The sequence below is a fragment of the Salmo salar genome, chromosome 03 (assembly GCF_965601325.2).
Source record: "Salmo salar chromosome 03, fSalSal1, whole genome shotgun sequence".
NCBI lineage: Eukaryota > Metazoa > Chordata > Actinopteri > Salmoniformes > Salmonidae > Salmo > Salmo salar.
Window position 1 is genome coordinate 23,128,966 of NC_138293.1, and position 18,489 is coordinate 23,147,454.

General features: G+C 41.4%; 1 protein-coding gene across 1 annotated transcript in view; it reads left to right on the plus strand.

Annotated features, from left to right (window-relative positions):
* Positions 1-11,934, plus strand: part of LOC106599477 (vasoactive intestinal polypeptide receptor 2) — a 45,629-nt gene extending 33,695 nt beyond the window's left edge. Inside the window, exons 5-13 of the mRNA XM_014190730.3 lie at positions 4,235-4,332; positions 4,561-4,693; positions 5,050-5,200; positions 6,103-6,163; positions 6,444-6,513; positions 7,152-7,243; positions 8,683-8,809; positions 8,944-8,985; positions 9,402-11,934. Coding sequence (XP_014046205.1) covers positions 4,235-4,332; positions 4,561-4,693; positions 5,050-5,200; positions 6,103-6,163; positions 6,444-6,513; positions 7,152-7,243; positions 8,683-8,809; positions 8,944-8,985; positions 9,402-9,575 — 948 coding nt within the window. The 3' untranslated portion in view covers positions 9,576-11,934. The remainder of the gene's footprint in view (positions 1-4,234; positions 4,333-4,560; positions 4,694-5,049; positions 5,201-6,102; positions 6,164-6,443; positions 6,514-7,151; positions 7,244-8,682; positions 8,810-8,943; positions 8,986-9,401) is intronic.
* Positions 11,935-18,489: the final 6,555 nt, after the last annotated feature.

Below are 18,489 nucleotides of genomic sequence, written 5' to 3' on the forward strand. Positions count from 1 at the left end.
GTCACACTTAAGGGAACCAGCATTTCTCCCTCTGGGCATATAATATTAAAACAACACAGATTATGGAGGGTTTTATGCACCTCCAAACTTTTCACAGTTGCTGGACAAAGATCCAGTATATTTTGATAGGGGGAATGTCCACTCACCGTTATACTGCTCCCAAATAGGCCTGTTTAATGAACATAATCTGAACCCTTTTACAGATCAGATAGCATTCACACATCTCCAGAAGTTGCATTGCAAGCACGCCACGGACGTTGTCACCATAAAACCAGGAAAGTGAAATATTTTATTAAATTAGGTTGTAATAAAATTAAACGAAAAACAAGCAGGTTTTATAAAAACTATGTAAAATGTAATGATATCATAAAATCGTCAGGATAAAAAAGACACTCATTGCTGTTGAACCAGATTTCATCATAGTAGGCCTAAGGGAGGGCTCGGGTTTTGAACATATGAAACAGAAAACATGCAATTTTTACCGGTTGCAGAGACGAGGTTCACCGGTATTCACAGAGGTTGAAATCTTTCGTTTCATGACGGGCATAGATGTGTGAAGAGACAGACACACGCACATGATAACATAAGGACTATACACACACGTCCACATGGAGTTTGTGTTGTCCTGTAGATGTTTGGTAGTAGAGTAGTGGCCTGAGGGCACACACTTAATGTGTTGTAAAATATTATTGTATATACTGTGCATTCGGAAAGTATTTAGACCACTTATTCTAAAATGGATATATGTGTTCTTTTTTTTCTCATCAATCTACACACAATACCCCATAAAGACAAAGCAAAAACAGGGTTTTAGAAATATCACATTTACATAAGTATTCAGACCCTTTACACAGTACTTTGTTAAAGCACCTTTGGCAGCGATTACAGCCTTGAGTCTTCTTGGGTATGACGCTACAAGCTTGGAACACCTGTGTTTGCGGAGTTTCTCCCATTCTTCTCGACAGATCCTCCTAAGCTCAGTCAGGTTGGATGGGGAGTGTCACTGCACAGCTATTTTCAGGTCCCTCCAGAGATGTTTGATCGGGTTCTGGCTGGGCCATTCAAGGACATTCAGAGACTTGTCCCGAAGCTACTCCTGCGTTGTCTTGGCTGTGTGCTTAGGGTTGTTGTCCTGTTGGAAGGTGAACCTTCGCCCCAGTCTGAAGTACTGAGCGCTCTAGAGCAAGTTTTCGTCAAGGATGTCTCTGTACTTAGCTCCGTTAATCTTTCCCTCAAGCCTGACAAGTCTCCCAGTCCCTGCTGCTGAAAAACATCCCCACAGGATGATGCTTTCCTTCCGCTTGGCATTCAGCCCAAAGAGTTCAATCTTGGTTTCATCAGACCAAAGAATATTGTTTCTCATGGTCTGAGAGTCCTTTAGGTGCCTTTTGGCAAACTTCAAATAGTGTGCCTTTTACTGAAGATTGGCTTCCGTCTGGCCACTCTACCATAAAGACTTGATTGGTGGAGTTCTGCAGCGATGGTTGTCCTTCTGGAATGTTCTTCAATCTCCACAGAGGAACTCTGAAGCTCTGTCAGAGTGGCCATCAGGTTCTTGGTCACCTCCCTGACCAAGGCCCTTCTCCCCGATTGCTCAGTTTGGCCGGATGGCCAGCTCTAGGAAGAGTCTTGGTGGTTCCAAACGTCTTCCATTTAAGAATGATGAAGGCCACTGTGTTCTTGAGGACCTTCAATGCTGCAGGAATGTTTTTGAACCCTTCCCCAGATCTGTCCCTCGACACAATCCTGTCTCAGAGCTCTACGGACAAATCCTTCAATGTCATGGCTTGGTTTTTGCTCTGACATGCACTGTCGACTGTGGGACCTAATATAGACAGGTGTGTGCTTTTCCAAATCATGTTCAATTAATTTAATTTACCACAGGTGGACTCCAATCAAGTTGTAGAAACATCTCAAGGATGATCAATGGAAACAGGATACACCTGTGTTCAATTTCGAGTTCTTTATTTTTAATGCATTTGTAAAAATAAAACAGTTTTCACCTTCTCATTATGGGGTATTGTGTGTAGATTGATGAGGAAAATGTGTTTATTTAATCAATTTTAGAATAAGGCTGTAATGTAAAGAAATGTGGATAAGGGGAATGCGTCTGAATACTTTCCTAATGCACTGTATATTTATTGTAATGACCTTAATTTTGCTGGACCCCACGAAGAGTGGCTGTTGCCTTGGCAGCAGTTAATGGGGATCCATAATAAATACAAATGCAAAATGGCAGCAATGGAGTTGGCAAGAGCACAAACAGATCTGGGACCAGGCTTTGTAACCTCAACTTTGGCTGGAAAGCTTTTTCTTATAGTTATATTTGAAGGGTACTTATGGTGTGATGTTCAAACGTGCTGTATATTTTAGAATAATTAAAACAAGAACTGATGTGATATCAAATGTCATGCATGCGTGTGTGCGCGTTTTGAAGAACAATGAGCAATGGATAGTGTGAAGTGCAGGTGTAGAAGAGGTCGCTGCAGAACAGGAGCTCTCTCCGTGCTTTTAGAGAGAATTATTGTTTTAGTAAGATAATGTACATTTGGCCCTGCCTCAAACTGGGAGTGTTGGTGCATTGGTAGGTTGGTAGGGTCCTTGTCTGACGTTTTAAAGAAAGTCACTTTGTTTTTCACTAGACAGTGGTAAAAGGGTGGAAATCAAACATTTGACACATTTCCTGGGGAAACAATATTAGAGAGCAGATTCACACAGGTCCTTTTAACAGATTTCAATCTCTTTGAATCAACCTGTGAATCACTCTTTGAGCGGGTTGAAATGATTTAGCAGTAGAAGCACTTTTTTTCGCCCATCTCTACAGTACACTTTTGTGAGTCTGGAAAGGAGTCTCTAAATGTCTCTCAAAATGTCTCAATGATTCTGTACCTCTGCTTTTCCTACCTCTGCTCACGCAGGTCCTTTTAATGACATAGTAAATCCCTTTGAATCAACGTGTAAATCTTTCTTTGAGTGGGTTGAAATGATAAGCAGTAAGCACTGCACTCAGTACCTCCTCTCAGGGGAAGGCTCTTTTTGACAGTAATGCTTGGTACATGTTTTTCTCCCAAATGTTTTTTACCACTTTTGTGACTTTATCTTAATTTCTCTAAAGATAGAAAGCTGCTTTTGAAACTTTGAATCCCTGACTGTGAAAAGCCAACTGACGTGGAATCTTGACGTGTTGAAGGGTTGCACCCTCTATTGCCATTATAGTTCTTATCTGACCCTGCTGTACATCTATTAACATTTGAATGTCTTGAAAAACGATCTGGCCTTAATTGACCACTTAAATCGCTACGCTATACAGCCAGAAGATATTAGGGCCCAAGGCGAGACCCAGATGCAGACACGGGAGGCAGATGGCTTGAGTCTGATATTTATTATAATCCAAGGGGCAGGCAAGAGAATGGTCGTGGACAGTCAAAAGATCAAAACCAGGTCAGAGTCCAGGAGGTACAAAGTGGCAGGCAGAAAGGTCCGGCAGGCGGTTTCAGAGGCAGGCAAGGGTCAAAACCGGGAGGGCTAACAAAAGAGAGATAAGAAAAAGCAGGCGCACGGGAAAACCCACGCTGGTTGACTTGACAAGACGAACTGGCAACAGAGAGACAGGAAACAGAGGGATAAATACACCGGGGAAAATAAGCGACACCTGGAGGGGGTGGAGATAATCACAGGAATAGGTGAAACAGATCAGGGTGTAACAGAACAGGACTGGCAACCCCTCGGAGCCTGGTTCCGCTCTAGGCTTTTTCCCTGCTTTCTAGGGGATTTTTCCTAGCCACTGTGCTTCTGCCTCTGCATTGCTTGCTTGCTCTTTGGGATTTTAGTCTGGGGATCTGTAAAGCACTTTGTGACAACTGCTGATGTGCTTTATTAAATACATTTGATTGATTGATAAAATTGAAGGTCTTGGATGTGCTGATGCATGCCAGTCTCATGGAAGAATGGTTTAGTATTTGTAATGATATGTTTACCTGCTGAGGATGTTTAAAAACTATTACAACCTATAATCTGTCCTTCCTTATTATTCATTTGATGTTAGGATTAAGTACATTCTGAAAGTACACACAATGTTGATATTGCACATGACTTGCACATGTTCTTTATTCTAACTTGTCTTCTATATATGTTGGTGAAGTAATTGCCCATAGTTTTTTTTACATTTCATTTAATTGAATATATACAGCTTTGATACTGCCAATGACTGTACTGTTTGTTCTCTCTCCTATAGCTGGTCTTCTTTATGGTGGTGAAGACTCTGTACACCCTGGGCCACAGTTTGTCTTTGATCGCCCTCACAACCGGGAGCGCCATCCTCTGTGTATTCAGGTGAGCGTTAGGATGCATCCCAAATGGCACCCTATTCCCTATATAGCGCACTACTTTTGCCAAGGGCCCTGGTCATAATTAGTTCTTAATATACGAAATAGGGTGGCATTTGGGACACAACCTTAGTTACGTACAGTAGAGAACACCCTCTGTTCAGAGCAGCAGGGTATTGGATCAACACACCAGAGATCCTCTGATTAATAATTACCTCTGCCACCCCCTCTATAGAAAACTACACTGCACGAGGAACTACATTCACCTCAACCTGTTCTTTTCCTTCATCCTGAGGGCGGTGGCGGTCCTTGTGAAGGACGACATCCTCTTCTCTCGCAGCAATCAGTGTTCTGAGCTGCCTTCACTGGTGAGCCAGGATGTTTATCAGCCTGCATATCTCTGGTTCTTATAGTCCATTCACAAATCAGACTGATATGTATTTCTATAGATTGGTTGGAAACATGTTTCTTTCACTTCTTTGAGATTGAGGAACAGAATTCAGTTTCCATTGGACACATGTTTTGGTTATTGTACCTTCAGTTCACTCTGATTATGTTTGTGTGGGTATACTTTAGAAATGTGTGTTTTCCACTTCTTCGTGTATCAGAATAAGGACATGGAATTCAGTTTCCATATGGACACACACGTTTGTTCTTTGTGTTGATTGTCCAGTAATTTCTCTTTGTATAGCAGCACAAGTGATGTACTACAATGTTGTTCCAGATTGGATGCAAGGCGAGCCTGGTGATTTTTCACTACTTTATCATGGCCAACTTCTTCTGGTTGCTGGTTGAGGGCCTCTACCTCCATATGCTGCTGATTGTCATCTTCTCTGAAAATAGGCACTTCATTGTTTATCTTCTCATTGGCTGGGGTAAGCTACTTAAGCAAAAGGTCCCGAGGGGGTGTGGTATATGGCCAATATACCATGGCTAAGAACTGTTCTATGCACGACGCAATGCGAGTGCCTGGACGCCGTGGTATATTGGCCATATATCACAAACCCCCGAGGTACCTTATTGCTATTATAAACTGGTTATCAATGTAATTAGAGCAGTAAAAATGTATGTTTTGTCATACCCTTGGTATAGGGTCTGATATACAACGGCTGTCAGCCAATCAGCATTCAGAGCTCGAACCACCCAGTTTAGAATTAAGCAATAAGGCATGAGGGTGTCACGTCCTGACCATAGAAAGCTCTTATTTTCTATGATAGAGTAGGTCAGGGCGTGACAGTGGTTTTTTTCTAGTTATTATTTTCTATGTGGGGTTCTAGTTTAGTTTTCTATGTTTGGGTGATTTGTATGATTCCCAATTAGAGGCAGCTGGTAATTGTTGTCTCTAATTGGGGATCATACTTAAGTAGCTTGTTTTTCACTTGTGGGTTATGGGATACTGTTTATGTGTAGTTTCATTGTAGTCACGGTTCGTTTATTCTTTATTTGTTTTGTATTTTTCAAAAATGTCACTTTCTAATAAATTATGTGGAACGCTATTCACGCTGCGCCTTGGTCCAACCATTATTATTATGACGAACGTGACAGAGGGGTTGTGTTATATGGCCAATATACCACGGCTAAGGGCTGTTCTTATGCACAACGCAATGTGGTATACGGTCTAATATCCAACAGCTTTCAGTCAATCAGCATTCAGGGCTCGAACCACCCAGTTTATAATCATGAATATATACTGTGTGCAAAGTATCAACAACAGTGAGGAACATACAGTACATTCAATCCATTTATACTTTCAGATGTATTCTCCTCTCTGTTTCAGGAATCCCAACAGTGTTTGTTTCTGCATGGGCTATTGCAAGGGTTTATTATGAGGATACTGGGTGAGTTACCTTGGAAATCATAAATGTATATGATTGATGTGTTGGATTCTTTTCCTATGTGATTGCCAGACTGCTGTTTGTCTTGGTTTGCATGTTATAATTTGTGACTTCAGATTCATGTGATTATCAAATTAATCAAGTATTTGGCAACCTTTATCCTTTTGATTTAATGCTCAAATCATTTTGACCAGTACAATGTGCTGTGGTTAGGTTAGTATGGGCAGGGATGCATGGAACGTGTTTACTAATGTTCTCATATAGGTTTTTCCTATTTCTTCAGCTGCTGGGAACAGAATGATAACCCAATCCCAATGTGGGTGATCAATGTGCCCATAGGAATCTCCATCATGGTAGGTATCCAACATCTATCCTGACCCATTGCTGCTGCTGTAATTCCCTTTACCATATGCAGCATCCAACTGCTGCTATATCCAGGCATTAACTAAACAGGTGTCCACTAGATAAGTAAATGTCATACAGAGGATGCGTCCCAAATGGCACCCATTACCTATATAGTGCATTACTATTGACCAGAGCCTCATGGGCCCTGCTCAAAGGTAGTGCACTGCAAAAGAGAATAGGTTTCCATTTGGGATGCAGACAGAGAATATTCAGATCTGTCAATCTAGCGCATACTGGGAGCTGATAGGACTGTAATAGCAAGAGCATGCTACATTTATGTAGTTACTCTGCATGCATGTGAATTAATGCAGTTCCTGGATATAATTCAAGGTTGATCCTGGCTTTATCGACATTTCTCCTGTCCAAACATAGTTATTTACAGCAAGTGATTTATATGTAACGGCTTCTACAGTTTCCTCTTATCTGATTGCATCACATTTCCCTCAAATGTAAACCATTACTGGTCATAGATTACCTAAATGCCCTTCAAAAGCAATGCAGTGAACAAATTTGACTAAATATACAAATATGTGTCATATTTATATGATAATATATTATATATCATGTCTGTTGACTGGCTTTCCAGGTGAACTTCCTCCTGTTCATCAGTATTATAAGAATCTTGGTTCAGAAACTGAGGTGTCCTGATGTGGGTGGCAACGACCAGTCACAATACAGGTATGTGCTGTTGTACCCAAGTAGGCATGTGTTACTGCACTCAGGCAAAAGACAATGAGTACTCAACAATGGAGTGTATCAACATTCCTATGTCACAACACTTAAATGCCACAGTATACAATTGCATGCCACTGACATGTGGTATTTTAGTTGCCTTCTCAGGCCAAAGACATGCAGCCTGAAGGTGTTCTATAGTGCAGACTGCAGAGTGACACAAGATTCAGGCTAGCTATAAAGCTGGTCATCACAGCACGCCTTTGCCTTCAGGGAGAAATATTCCCATCTGGTCAGCGAGGGGATTTAAGGGATAAGAGGCAGGTGGTGATGCTAAAACTGGATGAGCTGGTGTCTACTGCTACAGCATAATCCACCTCAGTGCTAAGAATCACAGGTTGGCACTTGGCAGTCAGTATCCCTTAACGATTTAGGAGGCATTTCAAATGCCACCTTATTCCCTACAGGGCCCAAAGGGCTCTGGTAAGAAGTAGTGCACTATATAGGTAAAAGGGGGCCATTTGGGATGCAGACTTTACTCTCACTGCAGCACAAAGCCATCCCTGAGTTCAGACCAGTCTGCTGATGACTATCTGCTTCCCTGAAAACCTTCTGAGGAAATTCTCAGCAGCCAGAAGGGTAGCATCACCAAAACTGAGTAATTCACTCTGTAATCTGTGCAGTCTGTTGAGGTTTTAGAAAGGCTAAGATGCTGCCTCTTCAGAGAAATATATCCCTAAGGATATATGTAGATCTGAATGACTGCTCTTGTGGCAAAAGGCTGTGGAATGCTGGGTAAAAACTTAGATAAAGACTACGGTTTATTTTGGGTGCCCTTTTGTTGACAGGATATTCTCTATGCCGTTCTATACACATTGCACGTTATTGAGCTGCATATTTATGGGATTCTAGAGAAACTCCAGACATGCTTTATGTAAAGAGATCGTCAACATGGGAATGTGGAAATAAACCATGATGCCGGGTGTGATGTTGACCTGACATCAGTGGAGGCTTGGTGAGGGGAGGACGGCTCATAATAATGGCTGGAATGGAATGGTGTCAAACACGTGTTTGATACCATTCCATTCACTCCATTCCAGCCATTACACACCATTATTATGAGCCGTCCTCCTCTCACCAGCCTCCACTGCCTGACGTGCACTGGCACAGCCCCTTGTTGATTATCCCTTACGTATTCCATTGATGTGGATATGTACAAAAAAGCATGAGGACGCACACCCAAAATAGTTAGAGAAGTGCCAACTCAACAAAAAATGTAAAGTCGCATACATATATGCTCCCAATAATTTAAATTGGTAAACACCAACGTTTCGGCCATATAACCAACAATTATTATTATATTATACAGTATATTATTGAATATAACAGTGTGTAGTCGCTAGGTCCCCTGCATACAGTATCTGTAATATTGTGTGTGTTTTCAGGAGGTTGGCCAAATCCACTCTCCTGTTGATCCCTCTGTTTGGCATCCATTACGTTGTCTTTGTGTCTCTCAATGAATCCATGGCAGATTACAAAATCTTCTTTGACCTCGCTATCGGATCCTTTCAGGTAAAACTGATCATTTTTGCATAATTTAATCCTAATTAATATCTTCTGGCTATATTTGGCAGTTTTGTTGGGAATTGTTTGTGTTTTTGGTTCTCTCTCATTTGCGGGATTTTCTGTTGATGTTCTATTGGCAGGGCCTGGTGGTTGTCATCCTGTACTGTTTCTTAAACAGTGAGGTAAGCCATTGTCTTTAAGCTCTTGACTTAATTGTTGTTTCTTTTCTTTCTGGAATTAAAGGGTTGCTTTGGACTAATGGCTCAATGAAGAAGACAAATAGCAGTGTAAATGATTAGTGAATCAGTGTTGACAGTGTCTTCCTTGGGTCAATTTGGGAAGAAAAGTGGGGGCTTTTATGAAAGCTATTTTGGAAAACAAGGTTTTAACTGATTAAGAGAAATGTTTACAGTCTAATTAGGGAGGTCTTTTATTAGCAGTTGCTAAACTTTGACATTTTAAATGTTGTCTGCTTTGTTTTCATTGTAGTAAATCGGCGAGGACAGGATTATATTGAAACATGATATAGTATAGCTATGAATTGACAGATGTCAACTAGTTTTCCCTTTGTGCTAAGAGATTTATCTTCCTACTTCAGGTTCAAGGGGAACTGAAGAGAAAATGGCAGAGTATATGCCTCAACTGCCATATGGCCAGAAACTACACCCAGCACAACACCTATGCCTCCAGAAACGGCTCAGAGAACATGGCTCAGTTCCAACGTAACTGTCGTGCCCAGTCCTTCCTGCAGACAGAGACTACTGTACTGTGAGGGCTGCGGGTAAAGAGGCATCTGTCTCCATTAAAACGCTATAAAACTCTGGTATTGGCCTAAATACACACTACAGCAAGCATAGGCTACAGTTGTGGGCACTAAAAAGTTAGGTTGGCCCACAGTATTGGCAGAACAATTACTGAAATGGCTCTAGGATCTTCTAATGAGTTTGTCTATTAAACCTGTACCCTTTATTGTGCCTGCAACTTATAGCAGATGTCGTAACAGGGTATTTTTAACAGATATGAATAAATTGGTCTGTCTGCAGTAATGTCAATGTTTTTAATTCATTGGTTAGTTTAAATAAACCTTTCATTAATGGATGCCAGGGAGAAGTGCTGTGCATGGCTAGTATACCTATCCCTCTCCCTATCCCTCTCTCTTTCCCTCTGTGATGAAATGGATTTCACACTGTGCTTAGTGACCTCATGCAGCCCTCCACCCATGTGTTCTGACACTAGTCTAAATGAACAATGTCTTTCAAGTTAATACCTGAGTCTCAAATGGCACCCTATTTTCTATATAGTGCACTACTTTTGACCAAAGCCCTATGGGCCCTGGTCAAAAGTAGTGCACTAAACAGGGAATAGGGTGCCATTTGGGACATTGACAATATCGGTTGAGTCACTTGTGATGACTTTCAGAGTGAAAAGAACTAAAGGGTAAGAGAGAGTTATGGATTCTAATTAACAATGGTTTCATCTTGACTGTCAAACATTGTATCTACTTTCGTAAATGTAAAATAACTGTAGCATAGATTTAGTTTTCTTCATGGTTCATTTGCTGTTTAAACATTTAAGCAATGTGTTGTCGAACTGAACTGGGGTTCTAGTAGATGTCATTTTGTCAAACATGATTACAAGGAGACTAGGATTGTCATGGCAAAGATGTATAGATAGATATACAGTACGTACATTTGACATGTTGCTTTGTATTACCGTCGAGAGGATTAAAATAGATATAGAGACTTAAATGAGATAGTTGAGAACAAGTACAATATGAGCAGGTAGGAGAGGAGATGAATTGTAAAGGACCATTGTGTATATTAGAGGGTCTATTGACCTGCCGCAAAGTCTAAAGTACTGGTATGTCATTTTTGCTAAGATATTACTCAGCATTATTTTCTGCAAAGACACCATGAATGTCATACCACAACATGATTGATGAACAATCTCTTGTTAGTATTGTATCATGTGAATGTAATTTTCCTCTTTATCTTTTACAGTATGTTATGCTTTGTGTGTGTTAATTCCTCACTAAGACAACCAACCAAAGCCATCTCTGTAAGTTATATACCTATGCTGTCTATTTAAATTTTAACTCAAGGTATGAGTTCTGTGGTAGATCAATGCTCCTGTCTGGACTGCTATACACACATCCATCCGGCTGAACAAACTGACCCTGAACCAGACCGTGATTTCAGGTGCTTCGTGTAGATATGGAAGACTGATAGGAAATGACTGCTGATTACCTTGGCATTTCCCTCACAAAGGTGTTTCCACTGACAAGGTGACAATGCTTAGACTTGAGGTCATACTAGGAGACCTAGGCTCCAACACGGTCATCTTTTGTATTTCATGGAAAATCCTCCCAAGTGTACTATTATTCCCTGATCTCCGAAGAGATTTCATATGTTGAGCGAACTCATGTATTTGCCATGTAGAATTCTGCCAGGATTGTGTTTTTTGCATGTTTGTCATTGATGTAGTAAATCAAAATGTTAACAGTGCCTAATACTTGCTATTTCATCTTTAGAGTTATTTTATTCTACATTCTGTTGCTGTCTCCTTCCCAAATGGCACAATATCCCCTACATAGTGCACTACTTTGTTAGTGGACAATATAGGGAATAGGGTGCCATTTAGGGTGCATCCTATGTGTATATTAAAGATCCAAGGAGATGGAGAAGTGGAGTAATATCTGTAATGTCATAGCTACCACAGTTAATGTGTTCATTTTGTGAACATTAGTGATGTATCCTTGTATTGATGAGCCTGAACACCAGTCTGTTTGTGGTTTCATGCCAACTCCTTGTCATGCCAAGTGTCATACGCATTGTCATTGGCTTTACATGGACCGCCATGGAGTTGGCAAGAGCACAAACAGATCTGGAACCAGGCTATGTATTGATGTCCTTATGAGAACAAAATTTGTTTTTGCCTTTATGGTTAAGAGATATTTCCATTAGCTGAATTCTCACCGCTTTACAGTGGACATGTTCTAAGGTTGCATAACAAAAAGTTTTATATATTAGCAACATGCTTTTGAATGTTGCTTTGTTTAATGTCTGGGTATGTATGTTATGAGCACATGATGAATAAACTTGACCTTCAATATTTAACCTTTTTATGACTTACATATTGATGAGACTAGTTCCTTAAATAAATGTTATTATTGTACAGTAGAAATGTTCTCTGATTAAACCTTGGCCTTTTTGCTGGTTCATAGACGGTGTACTGTCAAAGCTCTAGCTTACTTTAGTTTCCAGGACTGTATCCCAAATAGAACCCCATTCCCTTTATTGTGCGTCAAAGTAGTGCACTATTTTTGGAACAGGGTGCCAATTGGGACGCAAGCCAGGATTCGGGGACGCTAGCTGAACGTGTCGCTGACTCTGAGACGAGGAGCTGTGATGATCTGAGCTGACAGAGTTGCTCCGGGGTGGAGGCAGCAGCACTAATTGGAAGAGAAGATGCTGTCCAAGAAAGAAACAACCACTGATCCACACTGGAGTCACTCTATTTCTCTACACATCCTGATTGTATTCTTGCATTTGGGATATGAGTGGATGGGATATGTGAATGAGTGGGTTTAATTACTTCTTCAAAAGGAGAATGGGTTCATTATGGGAAAATATTTTGGCTAAATATCTGAATCAAAGCTTTGATAAAGAATGCGAGGCCTCAGGCCAAATATCATTATTAAGCATACATTTGAGCCACATATGGAAACCTCTAACCTTAAAGGTAAGATGTAAACTCATAACAGTGAACTCATACTGGAGAAATTGGATAGAAAAAATGTAATGGGTGGAGCAGAGCACTTTTCTGCTCTTTTTCCTTTGTGACCGTCAGTCTAAAATGTATCTTCTTGTTGTACTTCATTCTCAAAGCTGTTGAGAAGCCTCCTTACAGCTTGAGTGAACCTCCCACATTACTGGCTACACTCAAGGATGTGGAGCAACAGAGACAAAACAAGAGGCTCCTCAGGAATGATTGCAAACAGGTAATGTACAGTTGGAGTCGGAAGTTTGCATACACCTTAGCCAAATACATTTAAACTCAGTTTTTTACAAATCCTGCCATTTAATCCTAGTAAATATTTCCTGTCTTAGGTCAGTTAGGATCACCACTTTATTTTAATAATGTGAAATGTCAGAATAATAGTAGAGAGAATTATTTATTTCTGCTTTCATTTCTTTCATCACATTCCAAGTGGGTCAGAAGTTTACATACACTCAATTAATATTTGGTAGCATTGCCTTTAAATTGTTTAACTTGGGTCAAACGTTTCGGGTAGCCTTCCACAAGCTTCCCACAATAAGTTGGGTGAATTTTGTCCCATTCCTCCTGACAGAGGTGGTGTATCTGAGTCAGGTTTGTAGGCCTCCTTACCTGCACACACTTTTTCAGTTCTGCCCACAAATGTTCTATAGGATTAAGGTCAGGGCTTTGTGATGGCCACTCCAATACCTTGACTTTGTTGTCCTTAAGCCATTTTGCCACAACTTTGGAAGTATGCTTGGGGTCATTGTCCATTTGGAAGACCCATTTGCGATCAAGCTTTATCTTCCTGACTGATGTCCTGAGATGTTGCTTCAATATATCCACATCACTTTCCTCCCTCATGTTGCCATCTATTTTTGAAGTGCACCAGTCCCTCCTGCAGCAAAGCACTCCCACAAAATGATGCTGCCCCTCCCGTGCTTCATGGTTGGGATGGAGTTCTTCGGCTTGCAAGCCTCCCCTTTTCCCTCCAAACATAACGATGGTCATTATGGCCAAACAGTTCTATTTTTGTTTCATCAGACCAGAGGACATTTCTCCAAAAAGTACGATCTTTGTCCCCATGTGCAGTTGAAAACCGTAGTTTGGCTTTTTATGGTGGTTTTGGAGCAGTGACTTCTTCCTTGCTGAGCGGCCTTTCAGGTTATGTCGACATAAGACTCGTTTTACTGTGGATATAGATACTTTTGTACCTGTTTCCTGCAGCATTTTCACAAGGTCCTTTGCTGTTGTTCTGGGATTGATTTGCACTTTTCGCACCAAAGTACGTTCATCTCTAGGAGACAGAACGCGTCTCCTTCCTGAGCAGTATGACGGCTCCGTGGTCCCATGGTGTTTATACTTGCGTACCATTGTTTGTACAGATGAACATGGTACCTTCAGGCGTTTGGAAATTGCTCCCAAGGATGAACCAGACTTGTGGAGGTCTAGTTTTTTTTGGAGGTCTTGGCTGATTTCTTTCGATTTTCCCATGATGTCAAGCAGAGAGGCACTGAGTTTGAAGGTAGGCCTCGAAATACATCCACAGGTACACCTCTAATTGACTCAAATGATGTCAATTAGCCTATCAGAAGCTTCTAAAGCCATGACATCATTTTCTGGAATTTTCAAGCTGTTTAAAGGCACAGTCAACTTAGTGTATTTAAGCTTCTGACCCACTGGAATTGTGATACAGTGAGTTATAAGTGAAATAATCTGTCTGTAAACAGTTGTTGGAAAAATTACTTGTGTCATGCACAAAGTAGATGTCCTAACTGACTTGCCAAAACTATAGCTTGTTAACAAGAAAATTGTGGATTGGTTGAAAAATGAGTTTTAATGACTCCAACCTAAGTGTATGTAAACTTCTGACTTCAACTGTAAGAGGGGGAGGTGGCAAATACCATCACTCAAGCTTATCTGCACTTGAGGAAAAATGTTACAAGGATTACCACAAATATGGATGTTTTATTTCATCCTCTTCAAACTCAAATTCACAGACAAATTCCCCTCACTTAGAAAGTTGATTCTCAACTGCAGAGGCACAAGTTCTCTTCACTTAGAAAGTACTGTGCTATTCATAGTTCCAATATAGATGTTTTATGTTAAATAAGATACATCATTAAATGTATATGAATGTTGTTTAATTACCTGCATTTGGGTCACTGACAAAAATGTGTGTATTTTGGTTACTCCAAAGGGAAAACATTACTGTATTACAGAGGATGGAATTGTCTACTTGTAATGAAAATTGTATGATTAAAGGTTTGACTAAATGATTTCACCCTGAAAATGTATAACCGAGTGATTATAAGATGAAGGTACTAATGTGTGTGTGTGTGTGTGTGTGTGTGTGTGTGTGTGTGTGTGTGTGTTTGTGTGTGTGTAGGAAAAGTTTAATCTTAAGGATTTAGCAATTCATGGAGAAAGGGGAACTGTTAACAGACAGCAGACAACTTGTGACTACTGTGAAACTGATAACAGGAAGAAGGTCTCCCCACCCAGGGAGGGGAGAAACCGTTAGGCTTGCAGTAGATTATGGAACATGGGGCAGGATATGATAAGCAATGTATGTGATGGAGAAGACTTGTAAATAAGCATTGACAGTGTTAAAGAAGAGGGGGGGCATTTGTAAGGGGTATGACATATGGTATGACCAAATGTTAAGTATAAAAGGCTGTGTACATTGTATGATATTCAGAGCTCTCGTAAATAAACGTTCTGACCATTGTAGGCTGGGTCTCAGTCTGTTTCTTTCAACCGGAACCTTACACCTTCTGGTATACAAACTGAGTAGTTTAATTGACGTTCGGTTTAAGAACATTGATAACTTCATTCCCGTAACAATTTGGTCCTTCGAGCCGGATCCCAAAATCTGTCCCTGTCTTCCTAAGGTAACACGCCGAAAACCGTGCACGGGCGGGTCATTGACTCGTAAATTAAAGACCTGTCCCCTGAAATTGGGGTTCCATAACAGGCCGGTAAATATCTAAGGTCGACAGAGACGGTGACGGAATCCGACCTACATTGTTTCCCCAGCCTACAAGACAAAGGTCAGTAAATCTTTATTTGCGCGGATTTGGGAGAATAATACCTGTATGATTGCATGTAGTGGAGAAGGGAGTTAGTGTAGTCTAGGTGTTAAACACCAAAATATCCGTTGGGGCAAACTAACCTGGTGACCTGTCTTTAGAATATTGTGTGGAGAACCCTGATATAGGTAGTATTCTATGCAATTGGAAGAGAGGAATTGGGTGTAGAGCCATCCTCGGCAAGGTGTAGGGGGGTCCGTAATGACCCTAGGTATCTGTGGCCACTACCAATGTAAACTATCTAATGTTGAGGCCTAACGGTTAAACTGGTCAAGATACATTGGACGGGCTAATGCTCTGAGATCTAACGGATAACTGATCTAGAGTATATTAGCGGGGAAGGTAGTCAAGATCTAACAGGGCGCAAAAATTGGTCTGACTATTCTATGGAAGGAGGGAGCACACACACATAGATTGTGAAAAGTGAAAAGCACGTACACAGAGATTGTGAGCATAGAGTGTGAGCACCCACATAGAGAGGAGTGATAAACACATAGATTGTGAGACACATAGAAGGTTTAAATTGAAACAGAGTAAAAGTACACACACATAGATTAAGGATAATAACAGATTGAAACACACGCATAGATTGTGCAACCTAATAACAAATAGTTATTGAATAACCATGGGTGGCAAATCCTCAAAGGAGGTGCAGGAATTAACGGGAGATGAGCGATACATGGAATTAAAAGATAAAATAAATATTTACTTCGATCCAAAGTGGAGGAAGAAGTATGAATTTGATGGAAGATTGGATGTAGAAAAATTGGGACTATTGGTAAGACAGATTCATAAGGCATGTGGAGAGAATGTGGACAAACAGCGAGTAGAGAGGTTGGAGACAACGAGGGTGAGGTTGGCCGAAGCAAGGAAGTGAGTAGAGGGTGAAAAGAAAATGGAAGTTACTAAGAAGGTAGAAGTAAGTAGCCCAGAACAGATAACAACTCCCTCGGCCCCTCCAGAGGCACTGCATGTACCCAAATTATACCCCTCCCTGGCCGAACCAGGCATGGAGAGCGAATCCTGATGACGAGGTGGTGGTGGTGAGACGGAGGCAGCCCGACCAGGTGCCGCCCGTTCCGCTGCTACCACCCCCATATGCGGGACCTCAGGGGGCCGAGGGAGGAAGAGAGGAGGAGAAACAGGGAGAAGGACAGGATCTAGCAACCTTATTGAGAAAGTGGATAGAGGTGGAGAAAGGGAGAAAGCCAAGAAAGGTGAAAGGAGGGAGAAAGGGAAGAGAGCGGGGTCGCGGGGTTGCACAATCTACAGCTCTCAGCAGACTCGATTCCCATAACCGGAGTCCAGAGGGAGATAGTCAAGAGGAAAGTGGAGATGATTCAGAATGGATAGAGGAGAAGGAGGGGACAGACAGTCAGTATCCTCTAATTGCTCTACCTAACCCACGGGCTGGGGACGCAGGACAAGAACCCATTTTAGAAGTGTACAGGGCATGGACACATAGGGATGTAGAAAGAGCAGTGGAAGGAATGGTGCATCCCAAGACAGGCATGGAAGGGTTCAGATGGGATCTGGAAGGTTTAGCTGCCAGTTTTAAGCTCAATACTGGGGAAGTGGAGAGAGCAGTCAGGCAGTTGGTGGGGAAAGATTGGGCAGTGGTTCGGGGACAATGGGTGCCAGGACATAACAATTTGTATTACCATGGGCTGCAGATGGGGATTATGTAATCAAAGTTACAGAACTGTGTAATAATTTGAGGGACTATTACCACCGACACGCAGACTTCTCTAAGGTTTCTGAATGCAGGCAGGGAGATAGTGAGACCGTTAGCCAATACTTAGAGAGACTGAAGGATGTGTTTAACGCCAACAGTGGTTTGACAGAGCCCCCCGCAGCAGCTGGGTTTAACACTGCATATCACCAACAGCTAAAAATAGCCTTCCTCAGTGGAATGCGCCCGGAGATAAACCGTACCATTAAGAAAACACTTGTGGGGTGGGGACTAGCAGAACTAAGAGAGGTAAAGAGATACGCGATCCACTATGAACAGCATGATAAAAGCGAGGAGACTAAGAAGAAGTTGAGGGGCAGAATACTTGATGGCCACTCTAGGTGAGATAGCAGGTAAAGGTCCGGACAGAAAAAGGGGGATATTTACCAGGGAGGGTAAAAAAAAGGGTCAGATAGAGATAACTATGGAGATAACTATAGATGTTACAATTGTAACCAGAATGGACACTTCGCAAGAGACTGTGAGGCACCGTGTAGACATTGTAACAAAACAGGTCATACAGTGGGGGAAAAAAATATTTGATCCCCTGCTGATTTTGTACGTTTGCCCACTTACAAAGAAATGATCAGTCTATCATTTTAATAGTAGGTTTATTTGAACAGTGAGGGACAGAATAACAACAAAGAAATCCAGAAAAACGCATGTCAAAAATTTTATTAAATGATTAGCATTTTAACCTGTTGGGGCTAGGGGGCAGTATTTGCACGGCCGGATAAAAAATGTACCCGATTTAAACTGGTTACTACTCTTGCCCAGAAACGAGAATATGCATATTTTTAGTAGATTTGAATAGAAAACACTCTAAAGTTTCTAAAACTGTTTGAATGGTGTCTGTGAGTATAACAGAACTCATATGGCAGGCCAAAACCTGAGAAGATTCCATACAGGAAGTGCCCTGTCTGACAATTTGTTCTCCTTCTGTGGCATCTCTATCAAAAATACAGCATCTGTGCTGTAACGTGACATTTTCTAAGGCTTCCATTGGCTCTCAGATGGCGCCAGAAAGTGGAATGATGTCTCTCCAGTCTCTGGGCGAAAAACAGCAGGAGATTTTGTGAGTGGTCAGGCTGAGAACAGTGACA